At 43.0% G+C, this 17,682-nt stretch overlaps 1 protein-coding gene across 1 annotated transcript; it reads right to left on the reverse strand.

The window, feature by feature from the left end:
* Positions 1-1,534: 1,534 nt before the first annotated feature.
* On the reverse strand, positions 1,535-17,082 carry LOC137896009 (myosin-9-like). The gene is made up of 19 exons (XM_068741542.1): positions 17,011-17,082; positions 16,409-16,489; positions 13,093-13,179; positions 12,180-12,344; positions 11,954-12,046; positions 11,747-11,860; positions 11,511-11,663; positions 10,978-11,103; positions 10,666-10,794; positions 10,483-10,577; positions 10,270-10,375; positions 9,725-9,808; positions 9,412-9,518; positions 8,789-9,329; positions 5,674-5,832; positions 5,442-5,560; positions 4,195-4,788; positions 3,886-4,099; positions 1,535-2,514 (listed from the first exon to the last, which is right to left on the reverse strand). The coding sequence occupies exons 1-19, from the start codon at positions 17,080-17,082 to the stop codon at positions 2,380-2,382; spliced, it is 3,174 nt and encodes a 1,057-aa protein (XP_068597643.1). The 3' UTR covers positions 1,535-2,379.
* Between the last annotated feature and the right edge of the window lie 600 nt (positions 17,083-17,682).

Consider the following 17,682-nt stretch of genomic DNA (forward strand, 5'->3'; position numbering starts at 1 on the left):
GACCATTTGAGCTTTCAAATGATTATAAAAGATAGAAACAAGAGGTTCGTAGCTGTGATCCAGTCCTGAGTCATTTAAACTCCCAGCTGTCTGTAAGAAATGTCTCTTTATCCCTCTCAGGTGAATCCCATAAACTCTTTCAGACTCAAAGAGAATAAATTATCCAGTGTTTCCCAGAAAAGCAGACCCCCCCCCAAAAAAAAAGCTTTAACATGTCAGAACTGTCAGAGAGAATTATTAAGCTTTAGCATTACTGATGTCATATATAATAGCCGTATCCTCATCCTGAGGGAGTTCTACTATTACTTTAATTGCATTCAGATCATAATGCTTGACTTCATTTATGTTCACTTTGCATTGGAGTTTTTAACTCTCTGCGCGTCCTCCTCCACTGGATCCAGTGACGTAAGAGGAGGGAGAGCTGGTTCTGATTGGGGTGAGGAGATAGGCTGTAACCTTATCTGAAGCAGGCTGCATTATTTCATCTGTCTGTGTGCCCCGAAACAAATATGACAAAATCATCAGGGAATGGAAAAAGCATGAGCTCAGCCTTTGTAACCTGGCAGATATAATCCAATCATCCCGCTGAGGGCCTCCCTCGTATTTAACGCCAGTCTATACATCATACTGTATATCTAATTTGAGCTGAGCTGCCTGGCCTTTGAAGAGGCCGTTTTGGAAATCACACTTCAGTTTCACCTCCAAAACAGCTAATTATTTATATTCCCACAAGACTTGTGACGTCAGACTCAGAGTTGGAGCAAATCACTTGCAGACGACTTCGTGAGTTTATTAATCTGAGTCTGAGATTCAAGTTGAAGTACGACCAGCTTCAGCGTAAAGCGACTGAAAAGCTTTGACTATGGAATGCGTTCTTGGTTCTCCCTCAAAACCCTGCAGGAACCCTGCACCAAGAATGCACCCCATTCTAACAGGCGGTAGGAAGGAATAAAGCGCAGCACCTCTAACATTACCAAAGGTCATCATGGAGCATCTTCTGTCACAACCACCTCATCTGAGCTCAGTGGGTTTTTTAATCTTCATTAAGAGCACTGGATGGCAGGTCAGTTTGGGATTGGCCTGCAGCCTGTTCCGACGCTGCTGCTGCTGCTTATCTAACACATGCGTATTAGCAAATTTGAGAAATGTTTTTTTACCCTGTTGTGTGAGTCCGCTGCCGTCCCATCGTCGCCTGCCATTCCCAGCAACAACATGATCTAAATGAAGTCCAGATGTGTCCGCCATCAAGCGTCAGTATTTCACGAAGCTTGCATTAATCTTATCAAGTGTGTAACAGATCCCTCCCTGATAACATTTCTCAGGACTTCCATCACCGCCTGCAAGCTGACCCTGCAGATTCACTGCAAGGTGAAATTGCTATCAGTTTGCTGACATCCTGCACAACAATGAATTAAAGAAGCTGGACGTCTGGGGCAGCACAGAAATGAGGTGTTGTGAATGAAAGTTGTTCCTTTTTAGAATTAGAAATTATGTTTCACGTGGTTTAATTAAGAAAAACAGCTCAATACAAAAATAAAATGTTACAGTTTCTTTTTATTGTTAAAATGACGCCACACTAGAGGAGGGATTTAATGGATTAGCAAAAGGTTTATGGATCCAGTCATTTTTGTTTTTTTATACAGATGCTCCGACTCATCTGATATTTTTGACCGGGTTGGAGTTCAGCCCTCCCCTCCCCTCCCGGCTCAGGCCTGAGGTATTTTCTCAGCGATATGCCTTCATGATACCAGCAGAAATACCAGCACTCATTACAGCCGTCAGAATATGATTTGAGATACAGTATACAGATGTGAGAACTGAGGCCTGTTGCTGATAAAGACCAACTTAAACCGCTTTCTTCATGGACTCACATTTCAGATTTATTTTAGTTAAGAAAACTTCTCAAGCATCTATTTTCATTTGTACAGAAAACGCTGACAGTTTAATTTAGGGGGTGAAACGTGAGTGTTTACTAAGGTTCAATAACAACTACTTATTCTGTACCATCCCCATTGTGCCAAAACAGTCTGCTACACCAGCAGAAGTGTTTTAAGTCTCAAACAAATGGGTTCAACATACAGTACTCATGATTAAAAAGGTGGGGCATTATTATATCGGTATTCAGAAATGCTTCCTTCGTAATATATGCATAAAAAAAATTACATTTAAAGCTGTCCAACAGCAGCAGGTATTACTGCTGCTGTTGGACAGCTGAACTGAAGCAGGACAAACTTTGTCATACGATTGGTTTCTTGAGCGGAGTCTGAAGAATCCTTGTCCTTGAAAGTCCAATTTGCTGAATCCTGATTGCGAGGTCCCAATCCCCTTTTCCCTCAGGATCAACGACACACTGGTCTCACCGGCTCTGGCCTTCCGGGATCAGTCATCCTCTGAGGCTCCTTCATCGTGAACCTCTCTGTAGGACGCCATGGGCCCGCCATCAGGAGTGTAGCTCTCCATACAGATCCTCAGTCCCTCAGACAGTTTCTGGGCTGCCAGCTTGGCCTGCAACTCCTGAGATTAAAGGTCCCACATTATGAAAAACTCTTATGAAATCCTGCGTAGTTTGCTTTGTTCTGTAATCAAGTACAGAAACGCTTCTGGAAGAAATCCTTGTTCATGTTACGTCACATTGTTAGAACGTGCACAAGATGTGTGTGCACATGCATGCACATTCATTGCGTGCACGCTCAATGAACTTAGTTTCGGTTTCAGAGGCTTTTGTGACAGAGCTGTTTGAGACAGAAAAGAGGGACGCTGTCCTGCAGCATCAGTTTGCTATTTAGGCCAAAGACTCACAGATATTTCATAAAAGTGTCTGGGAACTGCGTTAACTTGTGGAAAGAGAGTATAATATATGATCTTTAAAACACAACAGAGGGAAAGTAGACATGAATAGGCTGGTAAAGACAGAACAAGGACATTATCATAAAGCCTCAACAGAATTCAACAGAATTACGGCGTTGGACGTTTGGCTCTGAACGATTATTCTGCATGTGAAGTGGTTCTACAGCGCTTGAACGCTGCCCTCTAGAGCCGAAGGAGGATTCTGACACAGACGTCAAGTAAAATATCCATTTGGAGTTTAAATGTATTAATTCTACAAGGAATTAGATGAAATGTTATAACAATTTAACACCGCGTAAAATAATTTCTTTAAAATATGAACCCCGCACTTTAATGTGTACTTTGCATACTAGACATACCGTAGTATTATATGCTTGTGGAAAAAAGGCCACGCTGCCACTATGGGCTAATATAACCCAATGCATGTTTTTGCAATGGTGGGGGTAAACTGGAGCAGATAAGAAAAAAACCCCACTCAGACACGGACAGAACAAGTAAACTCTACACAGAAAGGCCATACTGGTAATGCTGGGATTTGAACCCATGACCCTCTTGCTGTGAGGCAACAGCACTAACCACTAAGCCACATTACATAACAAGATGAGGTGCACTGACATCAACGGAAAGACTTCGAGCTGCTTGACAAACATAAAATAAAAATGCTTTCACTCATCTTAACTACATAGATCGGCAAACATTTTAACATCAACTGTGTCGGAAGACAACACATATTTAAAGTTGATTATTTACAACTATGATTGTCTTGTATACATCGGAGAATCCCAATATGAGTTAGTCCTGGCAAGGATCATTATTAATAAAAACATTCTTCACAAATGCTTTCTCTTTTGCCCGTCTTGCGCCGGTCCAAGAATTTCACCTCTAGCGGCACAGCGAATGCCCCCGCCCCCCACCCGTCCCTCTTAATTTATTCAAAGACCAAATGTATTTTTGCCACGTGGAAATTCCAACGCCGTTTGCCTGACTGCAGGTGATGGCACACACTCGAGGAAAAGGATAAGTGGATGCATGACTTACATGCTGCCTCTTGGTTTGCTCTTGGAGGAGGACAGCCGACTCTTCCAGAGACAGAAGCTGAGCCGGGCTGGAATGAAGAGGAGGTAGTCTGGCTGCAGTGATGTCATCTAGGTGTTTTCTGTCCCGCTCCCTCCTGGCCTGTGCAGACAGCTGTAATGACCCTTGTCTGGGGGACAAGGATCCTGATGCAGAGAGTTCACCGCTGTGGGGCAGCCTGGAAACACAGACGAGAAGATGGTAGCTACAAATAATAACTTAGAGAATACTATCAACACTGGGACTTCACTTCATCAAATAAAGCAGACTCACTGATTTGTTTTGAATCTTTGCTTTGGTGGAGTCATCTCAGTTTTTTCCAGGACAGTTACATAGTGAGGCTTTTGTGGCATCCCCTTTCTCAGAAAGTAATTGTCTCTTCTTGTGTTGTTTGACGGCTCTTTGGACTCATTACTGAAACCGGGACTAGTTTCAGACATGGAGACCATTTCCAAGGCCTCCACAAGGTCAGCCTCTTTTGTCTCGTTGGAGTTCAGAGAGGCCCCAGGAGCAGCAGTCTCCACGGTTTCCCTAGGGTGGACTGTGGAGACGAACTCGCCGTGTTCCTCGTCCAAAGACATGTTTTCCTGCGCAGCATCTGAAGCGGGTGAGCTTCTCTTCCCCTGCATCACATTACATATAACAGCCTCGCTTGGCGTGCTTTGGTGAGAGGCTGCTGGTGTGTTAGGGATTGCAGGCTGCCGATTAGTGAAAGCCTGCTGGTACTTGGATTGTAACTCTGTTTTGGCTGGAGATACCGAGCTCCTTCTCCTCTCCTCCTCATCGTGGAGTTTAATGGCAAGTTGAACTCTCTCCACAAATTCTTTAACCTTCTTGCCTTTATCGGGAAGTGTTTGCACGAACCTCCTGCGAACAAACAGTCAGTCAAGAAACACACGAGACAATAAACAAAGAAACATTTAACATGCTTGATAATTGATGGAAATGGATTAATACAATTCCTCATAATATTATTCACAAAATAGATGTTTTAATTTAAGATTGTTGCTGCTCAGGGCCGATGACCTTCAACCCCAATCTCCTTACAGGAACTAAGCACCAAAAATAATCTGACAAATTAATTATCAATCATCAGCTGCTGTTTCAAGCAAGTATCTTTACGTCGTCCCTTTTTCGCATTCTTTGGTTAATTCTCCCACATTATTATTATTGCAAACTATTTCACGTGACTAGCTTGACATACGTCGCCTTTGATACCTCAAAATACTGCCACAACCATACAGGAAACACATCAGTGCCTTTTCATCAACCTTTGATTGATCAATTTTGCAGAATGGTTGTACAGACTTAATAACAAACACGCAGTTTGTAAAAATGACCGAGATAAAGTTGATGCTAACTTATTTTGAATAAGCTAGCTGCTACATAGATAGTGCAGCGCTTGGTGTATTTTGTGTTTGTTTGTCGTTACATAGAAGCATCAGATGGTATTCCACAATGACTTACGTACGAGTTTAGCCATCCATGTGTCGCTAATTGGAGCTAATACTGTAGCATACCTGTTGGAGAGAATCTGCTCCTGCCGCTGGAGCAGCTCCTGGAGCTCTTCTTTGCTCTTTTCTCCCAGGTTTCCCACCTCTCCTTGGCGCTCAGTCCACGACGAGGACATCGCTTTTAACTACAGACATGTAGCTCCAGCCATTTATGAACAGAGAAGCACAACCTGACATTACCAGCTTAACATTTCACACGAACTGTGACCAACCGGAAACGTCAACATTTACAACGCGCTTCCTCTTCTTCTTCTGCGGAAGTCAGCTGTTTGGCGGGAGCTCTAGCGCCCCTCCTGGCCAGGATAATGTGATGCGCCTGACGACCACTAAGGGTAATGTGGTGCTCTCTACAGGCCAACTGTTGAATGTAAAGACCCACTCCGCCCACTCTGCTCTTCTGAAAAAAGGGAATGGGATGAAAAAAGGCACAACTCAGTTTATCTACAAATTCGCTTTGGTAGTTTGTGTCTTATGAAAGTAACAACTTGTATTTGAATCTTTGCAAATTTCTTATTTTGTACTTATGTTCATTTCCTCTGCAAGTTGCAATGATCACGGTTGTTTGTTTTTTGTTTTTTCTTCCTGTCTGTAAAATTATACAAAAAGTACTTGAATTTTCATTAAATGATGGTTGGGCATGAGGTAAGAAAAAAAAAAACATCAGGGTTGCATGCATTTCCCTCCGGTGGAAGAAGGAATGCTGACTTTGGAAGAATTGTTTTCCCAAAAACAGAAGTTATGGAGCTCTTGGTCTATGTTTTCATTGTGAAACAATGTAAATACTGTTGTTGCATGTATGAAGTGACCCTTTGGAGAGAATGCTCAGCACTGGAGGGGGTTTGTGGTTTACATATTCTCTTTTTTAATCAGTAAAAATAAAAAAAGAGAGAGACAAAAGGAAAGACAACAAAGAATGCTAGTGACCAAAACATTTTGGGTAACTCAGCTGGAGAGCACATCATTTTACACAATTAATGATCAGTCTGTTGCTTATCGGCAGACTGTAGATTACAGCATTAACCATTTTCCTCATAGACTGATACAATCTCCAGATGTCATCCTGTGGATGGCGGTCCATTCTATAATCACAGTGGCCTGGAATTGTCGCTGAGGATATACCTTCTTTCACTCTTCCTCATCCAAGCAATTTAACAGCTTTCCAAATGGGTTTAAATCCGGGGTTACTGTTGGCCAGAATTTGAGAACGATGTCTTTCTCCTAACAGAAACTGGGCGCATACACATAAACACCCTGTGTGTTCCATCAGCACAGCACTAGCATAAGGTCACAAGGTCATAGGGTCTCAGATTTTCCACAGCTGCATTTCCTATTTGGGTGTTTTCCAGTCACTGTGCCAACTAATTTTTCACTCTTCTCAATGAACAATGACCAAACTTTGACCAAGAGGTCACAGCTGTTCCTTTACTTCCCTTAAAGACAATCAACTTTTGGCTGTCGTCATGCAGCTTAAATTAAAATCCTGGTAATTTTATAGAACATATATTAACTCCACTGATGCATTATTACAGTGATCTCTTTTAAATGGTTTAATTTGAGCATTTGTGCCTTACACCAACTCAGAGCAGACATCGAAAACATTCTCCATTCAGCCTTTTATCACATATCGTTGTTTCTGCTATCAAAATCAAAGCAAACCTAGAAAACGACAATCAGAGATTGCAGTCCCTCGCCTCCAAAAGACTATTCGATCTTGTGAGACAGTAAACAGGGCTTCCGGATCAGAGGGGCCAAACCTGCTCTATCTTGCTGCTCCGGAATGCACTACAAGCCATCTTCTGGACTCTTTTTCCCATCATGACATTCATGTCCCTCCCTCATAAAGTGGCAGTTTACAGCACAGGCACAATTCCAGATGTAAAAATAATTCTAGAATCTGGATCCAGATCCGGATCAACGCCATTCTCGGGGAGGCCCGAGCCACAGACAGAACCTTGCTTGTGTAAAAATTTCAAGTCGATTGGGTTACTAACTTACTAGTTTTTGAGTTATGCGCTCGGACAGACAAACAAGCAAACAAACAAACAAACAGACAGACAGACAAACAGACAAACAAACAAACAAACGCACCCAATTGCAATACCCTCGCCTCCTCTTCGGCGAGGGTAATAACAGAAAAAGCTGTCGAGAATACTTGGGTGTCTCATTCGATTTCTGATCCTTATTCTGGCAAATGTCTGTATGTATGCATGTTTATTATTTTAGCATTAGTGGACATTTTGCAATATTGTATCACTGAAATATTGAAACTTTTCCTACATATGGTGTATGAACAAATGACACAGAAGTCAGTTCCTCCTGTTTCCGTGCATGTATAAACCCAAAGTTCATCTAGCGTTCACTGATGAAAAAAGTCATGAATAAAAAATGTGAAATTCACTGATTAAAAGTTAAGGAACTGTCTTGTCATAGAGCCTTTTTGGACTGATGAGGTTGTACTGAATGTAAGTGCTGCATAAATGTCTACACATCTCCTTTCTCTTGCAGCAAAGCCTTTATTATGAAAGACAAAGTTTATTCAAAAACAGTCATGGCAGTGCAGACAACAGCTGGATAATACTTGTGCATATGGCTCAGGAAAGACAATCACCTCAGTAATGTCATCATACTTTAAGTGATTGCACAGTTTAATCATTATCACAGAATTACAAATTATATTACATCATTATATTACCCTGTCACCAATTTAAAGAGCACCACCACCACCAGTATCAAATAGCAGGCTGCTCACAAAGGCACAAAGGATGTTAATAAATATTTTATATACAATCGATAATAAGAAAATAGTATTCATTTCATTTTCACAGAGCCAATATAAAGTAGTTACATACAGAAAATAACATTTTCCAGGCCGACTGTGTACAGCTCGATGAGCAGCATACTGTAAGGCAACATTCACTGTAAACAAAACTAATATAATCCTTCAATATATTATTTACAGAACATTTATTTCAACCCAACAGTGAGCAACATTTTATCTTCACATAGCGCTTATGTGCAAACAGAGGCCAACCTCTAGTCTTTTTAAGTCATCAGTTAGAACCACTTTCTTCTTCATTATCTTTATGCTACATTAAACGCAGCTACGTTACTCAGCATAGCATAACGGCTGGAAACAGAGTTTAAGTTTTTTACAGACACATTGTCTATATTAATCATTAATAAGGTATAGACATTCTCGTAGGTTGATTTTCTCTCCTGCAGGACTGCCATTTCTCCTTCATTCCTGTTTTTAATGCTCCCCTCAGCTAACCATAGCCTCATACTTAACATTTCAAATGACTCAACCAGGGCCAATATTTTATTTTAAAGCTGTTTTGTAAAGTTCAGTTTTGGTTTGTCTTTGGTGTTCCTTCCAAAAGTTTCATGAATGGTGTATACATTCGAGAGGCTCTTGGTCTCGGTTCCACAGAGGGCGGAGACAAAGTGGATTCCTCTGGGCTGAATTGTGTTTCTGTATTTATTTCTGCATCCACCTCATCTACCCCGGACTGAACTGGACTCACTGGAGACTCCGGTTGAGACGGTTGGCTGTAGGACGACGCCCCGGCTGATGCTAAGGAACTTGACCGCAACATGCGGCTGTATTCAAGAGGAGTGTACCTCAGCAGGCTGGCCTCTAGTCTGCTAGGTGGAAGGTTTCTGGGTGAGAATGTTCTTGGTTGGGAGGATGATGGCAGAGTGACGAATGGATATCCAGATGTTGTAGGGGATGGAGTTTGTATGGGGGATGAAGGTTGCACAGAGGATAGAGGTGGTGTGAGTGATGGAGGTTGTTCAGGTGATGGAGGCTCAGCGGGTGGTGGTGGTTGCATTAAATGGAGATGAGATGGTTCATGCTGAATTGGGGGTTCATCATTCCTTTTTATTTCAGGTCTGCAGATGCACAGCCAGATATCACAGTGAGAAAATGCAGACGGGATGATGCTAACTATGCTTCTCCAACTTAACGTCTTACCTGTGGAGCAGATCACACCCCACTCCAATTTCTCTGGTTTTCACATTTTCACGCGATTTATTCTGTGTGGACATAAAATACTTCAGCTTGTCTTCTAATTCATTATTCTAGGAAAAGGAAAAGAGGAAAGAACGCCGTCAGATCAGACATGCAAAAGATTGAAGTTTCACATGTGACAGTGGCTTGATAGGTGCAGAGACACAAGGAACTCCCACAGACAAGTTGAAAGTTCAGCGCTCAGCAGCCCAGTTAATGACGTTTAGACAAACAGTAGCTTTCCAGACCTCATTTAAAACAGACGGAACAATCTCACCTCGCACTCCACGATCGCAATTCTATCCAGAAGCTCTGAGATGAACAAATCCTTCTGAGCAACTTGACCTCGCAGACATTCAACCTTTACACGTGCAAGACGACAGCATTTAATTAAAAACAATTAATGAAATTATTAATTTAGTTTTACTACAACTTACTACAATGCAGACCCTCTAGCAAATTTATCAGTTAGAAGTGCTAATAATTGCGTCAACATGAATTACAGATCCATAAAGTAAGTGTTACCAATGGCAAAACACAGTCCATGCAACATTTCCAATTACCCTGCAAAATATGACAGATACTTAATAGAGGACAATAATATTTGTGGAAAAGATTGGGCCAGTTAAATTCTAATAATGCACTTTAAATATGAAATCACTTAGACTTAACCAAAAGGTTAATGCTGTGGTTGATATTCTCTAAGATGCCAGACAAACGTCTTCTACTTCAGCAGACGTGTCTCATCCACACACCCTTCATCATAACCCAAGTAGACCTGAATGCATTTTAGAAGAAAGTATTCCCTCACTGATTCCTCACCTCCTCTATCATTGCTTTGATTTTCCTCTGTTGGCAGAACACCATGTCGTTCAAGTGTTTGATCCTCTCGCGGAGATCCACGGACTCTGACTGCAGCTCTTTGTTCCTGAACAGGAGTGTAAACCCGTTAATCTGACGCATCGGCCCTTTCCTGCGGATCAAACTGTCAGTCATTTCTCGGGTGCCTTTATTTATTTATTTAAATGTTCGAACCTGTTGATTACAGTTGCATCAGTTGTGTCACACAGTTCCAAAAAGTGGAGACGCTTCTCGCAATCATCCAGTTTCTTCTGGAGTTGACTCTTCTCCTGTAAAAAAAAATTAATATATATTTCATTATTCGTAAATTATCTGTAATTATTGTAGTTGATTTCTGGGGTTTAAAATCGGCCTTACATTTCCCATGCAGTCCAGTAAGCGCTCCACTTCAATAATCCTTTGGTCCCTCTCAGCAATCCCAGCCTCTGCAGTCCTGATGTTCTTCTCTGCCTCCTCCAGTCGTATGATGTACTCATCGAGTTGGGCCTGTGTAAACATAAAAGCGTTTCATCAGCATGCATGAAAAATACCAGCTCGTCAAGTGCAGCAAACTATCTGCACGCCAGCACACAGAACTCTTTGTCTTATGACACATATAGCGTTTGGTTTACTGTATACCGGAAATGAAACTGTATGAGGAGGTATGAATGAGTAAGGAGGAATGCTGACCTGCAGGCCTTCAATCGCCTCCCTGTGCTTCCGCTGCTCCTCCTGCAGCTTTTCCTCGTACTCCTTCTGTAGCTTTGCTGAGAGCTCCTGAAGAGCCTGACTTTGGGCCTCTCGCGAAGCCTCCACCTGAACGATTCACCACGTGGCAGAAGTGAATACGATTATATAATATGATTATTCCATAAACACTAAATGTAGGTGTGGCTGACATGCTGAACGAAAGCTCGAGTGGCACTTTGTGATATTACGTTCTGTAAAACCTAAATTAAATCTCGGATGGACGGCAGCCATTTTTGTTTGGTAATTATACAACTGTGCATCGGAATTGTGAAACGCAGCCTCGTGGGTATGCTGTGAGTGTCTGGGTCCTTTTTAATAATCAGTTCAGTTTTGTAAGAAACGATCTTGTATTCACCGATGGACCATTTCAAAGCTTCGTTTAGATGCTGCACTGTAATGATTGGACAGGGGTGAATGCATGAAGGTATGTTAACGAATGGGTGTGCACTCAATCAGACGGGCACACTGTTTACCTTGAGTTTCAGGGACTGGTTTTCAAACTGGGCCGCAGCTAGTTCACTCTCTTTGTCTCTCAGTTTTTGCTGTGCATTCCCAAGGTTGCTCCTCATACTCTTCAGCTCCTCCCTCCTGTCTACTCTGGTGTGACAGTTCTCCAGAAGGGATTTCTTCAAAGGAAACACAAAGTTCATTCATTACGCGATCGCTCAGGGAGACATCGTCACAGAATCACTGTCACTGATTTTGCTACCTGAAGGCTGATGTTAGCCGCAATAAGGGAGCTGTTCATCTGATCAAAGCTTTCCATGGCATTAGCACGAGTCTTCACCTCCGACTCCAGGCTCAGTCGCTGTGTGTTGGCGACCTGCAGACACACACGGCACAGCATTTTTAGATTTATTCACATTTTCAAGGACTGATACTTATGAGAAATTATAGGGCTCATTTCATTTATTACCTTGATTTCCTGGGTCAGCTTCTTCACTGATTGCTGCATCCCTCCAAACTGCCCGTACATCCGCTCTCTCACCTTCTCCAATGAATCTCTCACCTGTTTACAGATACACAGGAAGTACACGTATTATTCACACAACATCCCAAACATTCTTCCTCTCGGTAGAAATGGTAAGACATAAATATTACGTCATTATGGCCCGTTTTTGCTTGTGTTTGTCTCCTCTCACCTCTCTGATGTACTTCATCTCCTCCTGGAGGTGACCGACAGTCCACTGCCGTGCCATTACCTCCTGCTGTCTATCTGCTCCCACCCTCTGCACAACACCGTACACACTGGGCCCATGGTTCTGTAGCAAGGTCTCTGGCGCCCCATTGGTCATGTCTCCATGGTGCTGATGGGGGGGACAAGATGACACCACTAAGGTTTCTTTAGCCACCCTCCACTGAGACTCAATTTGTTATTTTGACTGTATTTGTGTGCTTTCCTCTGCACACACATGCAGTCTTAAGGGTGGCTCAGTCGTTTGTGCAAATGCCTGCATATTTACTCTTGATCAGGTATTTCCAGCACCACCAGCACTGGAAACTGGAGGAATGAATGTCTAAAAAAAAAGGTGCAGGGTGTATAGGCGGTATCAAATTTCTGCAACCCAGTACATGAGCTGTGGCCGTTCCTATTGTATCACTAGCAGAGGGGTGTCCAATGAAAAGATAGGCACACCAGCAGAGAAGCGCAGCACTATTAACACTGCATTAGCTAAATAACAAAAGACACTTGCAGTCATGGTCTCAGATAAAGTCCAAGGCTTTGTGGATGTAGCAGTACGGTAGTGTGGGAGGAAGTGGTTGGTCTGGATGTTAGAAATGTATTTTAGGGCTGAAACTAATGACTTCAGTGCACATATAGATGGATGTCTGTGATGCACGGAGTGTGCTATACTGTCATCTACAAATGTCTGTACATGTTGAACCCATGAATTAAACATACGCATAATTAAACATTATTGATGACAGCCTGAAGGTGGATGCACAAGTTTTACAGGTGCGCTACTAAGGACGTCAGAGACGCACGCTAAACCTGGAGCAGTGCATGCATCGCGGTGTCACGCCTATTACTCATGTGTCGGATGCTTCTGTTACCTGCTGAGGTGACTCTCTGCCAGCTGGCCTCTCTCTTTGGATCAACCCATTCTTCTTCCTCCATGTCCCACTGGCATGTTTCTCTTTCTCAGCCTACACACAAAACAAATATTCAACATTTTTGTAGAGGTTGATTCACTTTGTTCCTGGTTTCGGCCTCGTTAAAATTATAACTTATTATCTTGTTATCTTACCGGTACTTATTTTTTCTAAATTGCATAATGCAAGGTTTTGCACCCCCTAAAAGGCCGTCTTGCATCCCCGACCCCAATTCAGCTTCCACAGGCAGTTGGTTCTCCAGTTAAACTCCCCAGACTCTCCCCAGGTTTCTCCTTAGGCGTCGTTTGTAGATGTCAATTTTATTTACGTCACTTCTCTGGCCTCTTTACCTCTGCTCTCTGTTTTATTGTCAACTTTATCATTGTTCGGTCACAAGAGCACATCGTAACTTTGTGCTATATAAAAAAGTGTTTCTGTTATTATTAGTAGTACCGGTAGTAGTACTAGTCGAGCTACTTGTTATTCTTGTTGTTTATAGAACGTATATAAAACCTACAATAGTTTTTTTATAGTGTGTTTGGAGACCTTGCCATCGGTAGGGTGGAAGTAGGCAAAATATTTTTAAATGCTCTTATTATATAAACTTCTTCTTCTTTCAGCTTGTCCACTCAGGGGGCACCACAGCAAATCAGCCTTCTCCTCTTCACCCTGTCCTTTGCATCGTCCTCCCCAACACCAACCATCATGTCCTCCCTCACTACGTCCATGTATCTTCTCCTGGGTCGACTGCCAGGGAACACCTGGCAGTTCCATCCTCAGCATCCTTCTACCGATATAGTCCCCGTCTCTCCTCTGGACATGTCCAAACCATCAAAGTCTGGTCTCTCTGATCTTATCTCCAAAACGTCTAACCTTCACTGTCCCTCTTATTGTCTCATTTCTAATCCTATCCAACCTGGTCACTCCCAAGGAGAACCGCTACTTCTAGCTCCGCCTCCTGTCTTTTCCTCAGAGCCGCTGTCTCTAAGCCGTCCATCATGGCTGTCCTCACCACTGTCTTGCAGACCTTTCCCTTCATCCTTGCTGACACTCTCCTATCACATAGCAGCGTTTGTTATATTAACAATTTGCTTTAAATATAATTTTTTAACACAGTTTTTCCACCAGGGCCTTGATTAACCTGAACTTGATATGAGCTTGAGCTTGAACTTGAAGACGAACCCGTTACCTCTCACAGATAAGGAAGAGGAAGAATGAGTACAGAAAACAAAGGTACCAGTGTTGTCTCACTGAGCCGCACATTCACCTGATGTACAGAGGACACTGTTGAGAAACGATAGCCAGCCGATGGGAGGGAAGAACAGTCAACATCTTTATGCTCTAGGAACACTGAGAGCTCAGCCTGAGAGCTCAGCCTGCTCTGTGTGCAGCTTTGACTTTTACAATGACAATAATACAATGACCACGCCGGAGGACTGTGTTTACTGAAGCTGTAGTCATGGCGGTAGGAACACACCTGGTTTCTTTTGAGCCATTGTCTTGAGGATTAAAAGAACCTCAGAGACGTCATTAGATTATTTAAACATGTAAATAAAACTGCGCTGATATGTACTTTTAAGAGACATACTGCATATACGCAAGACCAAATATTTTCCTGCACATTTCACATTTCTGCATAGGACTGCATTGTGAAGGACTCGACTGACAGGATTAGCTTCTTATTCTATGGCAGCTCACTGGGTTCAATCTCGTTCACTATGAAGAGACTTTCAGCTATTTTGAAAATGGAATCCCTGGTTGTATGTGCAGGGAAAAAGTTTTTTGAGCACATTGACTCAAGGCCTAAATGATTGTATCAGAACTCATAAATCAAGCCACCTTAAGGCTGTGCTGCTTTGGAATGCCGTGCTAGTATTTGAAACTGCATATCCAACACAGTTTCTGTTTCTGAGCAAGCACGGCAGCACCTGCTCTGCTTATTTTACTCAGTTCAGTGGAGAATTTCCAAAACCAATGAAACCCCACTATGACCCTGTACATAGATAAAGTACATAGACAGTCTATGTCTATGATCTAAAAGAGTAGGAAATCTAATATAGTATGACCTGCTCCTCCTCCAATAGTAATAATAACATCTTTACACACATAAAGAGCAGAGACAGGACAAACCGGCAGGCGAGTTTATAACATTCTGAACCCTGACCACCCCCCCGAAGTAACTTCAGGTTACACCTTTACAAGTCATGACAGTTTTACAGGTAAATTGCACATCATTGTGCTTTAACACTTCAGTAGTTTCAGTTTGCATTAGTTTATAGTGCGTAAAACAGTTTCCAGGCTGCGCCATCCCACTGACTCAGAACACATTGTACTGTTGCAGGGCTGCAGAGCTTACACCATGCAATGAAGTGCACGTAGTCACACAGCACATGTGAAACATTCTTTGCTCTGAGTTCAGTGTTGATCAAGCCGTCCTCCGTCCTCAGATCCAATAGCCATGGTAACTCCCTCCCAATGGGAAACCCACTCAGAGATTAGAGCTGCATGCTATCAGCAGAGCATGTGGAGGCCCGGTAACTAAACAAACATCCATACTCCTCAGTCAAAGTTCATGTAGAACATACTACCATGTGTTTCTACGAATAGCTGAAAAGGACGAAGGTGCTTTGGTGCCAACAATAACTCAGTTCTCACACTCCCTTTGTCAACGTCTGGCAAATCTGACTGCAAACAAAGATGGGGTAGAGTCTCCTACAGCAAACACACACACAGCCTACAGCACGCACTCACACTTCTAATTCACACCGTCACATTACACAGTCTACTTCATTCCAAAAGCTATAATGCAACTTTAGGAGCTGCGTTTGAGTCCCGTTCTTTGGGTTGCTATTGTTCCAAGTTCCATCCAAGGCGTCCCAATGAGGTGTAAAATATATCGTCAGCAAAAGGCTTTTAAATATTTTCATTGGAAGGTGGATTTTCACAACACAGGGCCGAAGCCGAGTTCTGAAGCAAATGTGACCCAGCTGTGTGTCCATTCACACCCTGGTCTCATAATGGCGAAGCTGATTAAGATGAAATACAGGAAATAAAAGATCAGTTTGCGCCACCATCTTATGATTAGCTATAAGTACCTTCATTTGTATTTGTGTTTTATGAATTATTATTTTTAGGCGAACCTCAGAGTTCCACGTTGTACACTTGCAGCTACACAAATCTAGCTGGTTTATTTAGGTGAAGAGGGACTATAAGATTTTGACCGGCTGCATGCATCACATCATCTAGACAGGACGGTAAAGCAAAATAAATGACTTACTGTGGCCGAGTTTGCAGTTCTTTGCTCCTTGCTGCCATTATCCCCTGCGTGTAGGGTTAACCTCAGGTGCCTGATCCTCCTCTGTGGAAAACAAACAGACCCAGGGCAAATAATTGATGTTACATGGAAAAATTATTTGTTGCCCCCATTCTTCAGTACAGTACTGAGAAAACAGTGTATACAGTACAAATTAGGTACATTTACATACTTTATTCAATAAAGTATATGAAATGCTTTCCGAAACTACCATGCAGTAATGAACTCGCACCGAACCTGTTTGCTAAATAGCTTATTTCTTCTTGAGAAAACAATGGTGCTAAAACAAAGGCCTGTTTGATCAGAGAGCTGCTCCAGTAAACATGACAGCACTGCTGCACACTCAGCGCCCAGTACGTGCTCATATATGAGAGAACGCAACAACGTTTTAGGGGATCAGGGGACAGTAAAAGGACTGATAAAAACAAGGAGCAGACAAATATGAAGTGTTTACAGAGTTCGGAGAGACAAGGGACAAACAGACAGGGAGGGGGGGGGAGGGAGGGAGAGAATGGAGAGAGAAAGACGGGAGCTTTCATGCTCCTGTCATCTCTGGGACTTCTTACCTCGCGCAAAGACTCTGGAGAGTCTACTGTGATGGTGGTGGAGATAGTTTGTCCTGAACCGTAGTGCAGCATGTCTCCTCGTCAGTCCACTCCTCAGCTCTCTTCCTCTTCGTCTCCCACTCCAGACCTCCTCCCACCCTTCCTCTCACACTCTTTCCTGAGTTCTGCTCAAATGCTCACATCTGCCCCCGGCTCCAGCCAAGGGATGAGGAGGGGAAATTCCACTCTGTAACTACTGGTGGTGGGAGGCCGGAAGGGAACCCTGTCGTTTCACCCTCAGTCAGTGGAATGATCAGGTGCAAGCCAGTTTCTCAGCCAGCGACGCAAACACAGCTGAGTCGTTGCTGTAAGTCCAGACAGAAGGCTCCTCAGCAAACCTGGTTGACAGGCTTGTCAGTCTCTCACCAATGTCTGCGGCTCTCTCTCTCTCGCTGCCTCGCTCTCTGCGTCTCTGAATTCCCATCGGACCTGTTGGACCACATTTCAGCTGACTGCCTGGTCTGTGCTGCCTGCATTAAGAGCAGGACTTTCACAGGGCGGGTCCTCTTACACGAGACAGGTGGAGCACACCTTATCAACAGGAGGAGGTGCGTCACCTCACAGATGAGGAGTTTGACAAGGCAGTGTCTTCCTCGTAAAGAATTGCTTTCTGTCACATATTGTTTGTGTCTT

Source organism: Brachionichthys hirsutus, chromosome 1 (assembly GCF_040956055.1).
Source record: "Brachionichthys hirsutus isolate HB-005 chromosome 1, CSIRO-AGI_Bhir_v1, whole genome shotgun sequence".
In the NCBI taxonomy this organism is placed as follows: Eukaryota; Metazoa; Chordata; class Actinopteri; order Lophiiformes; family Brachionichthyidae; genus Brachionichthys; species Brachionichthys hirsutus.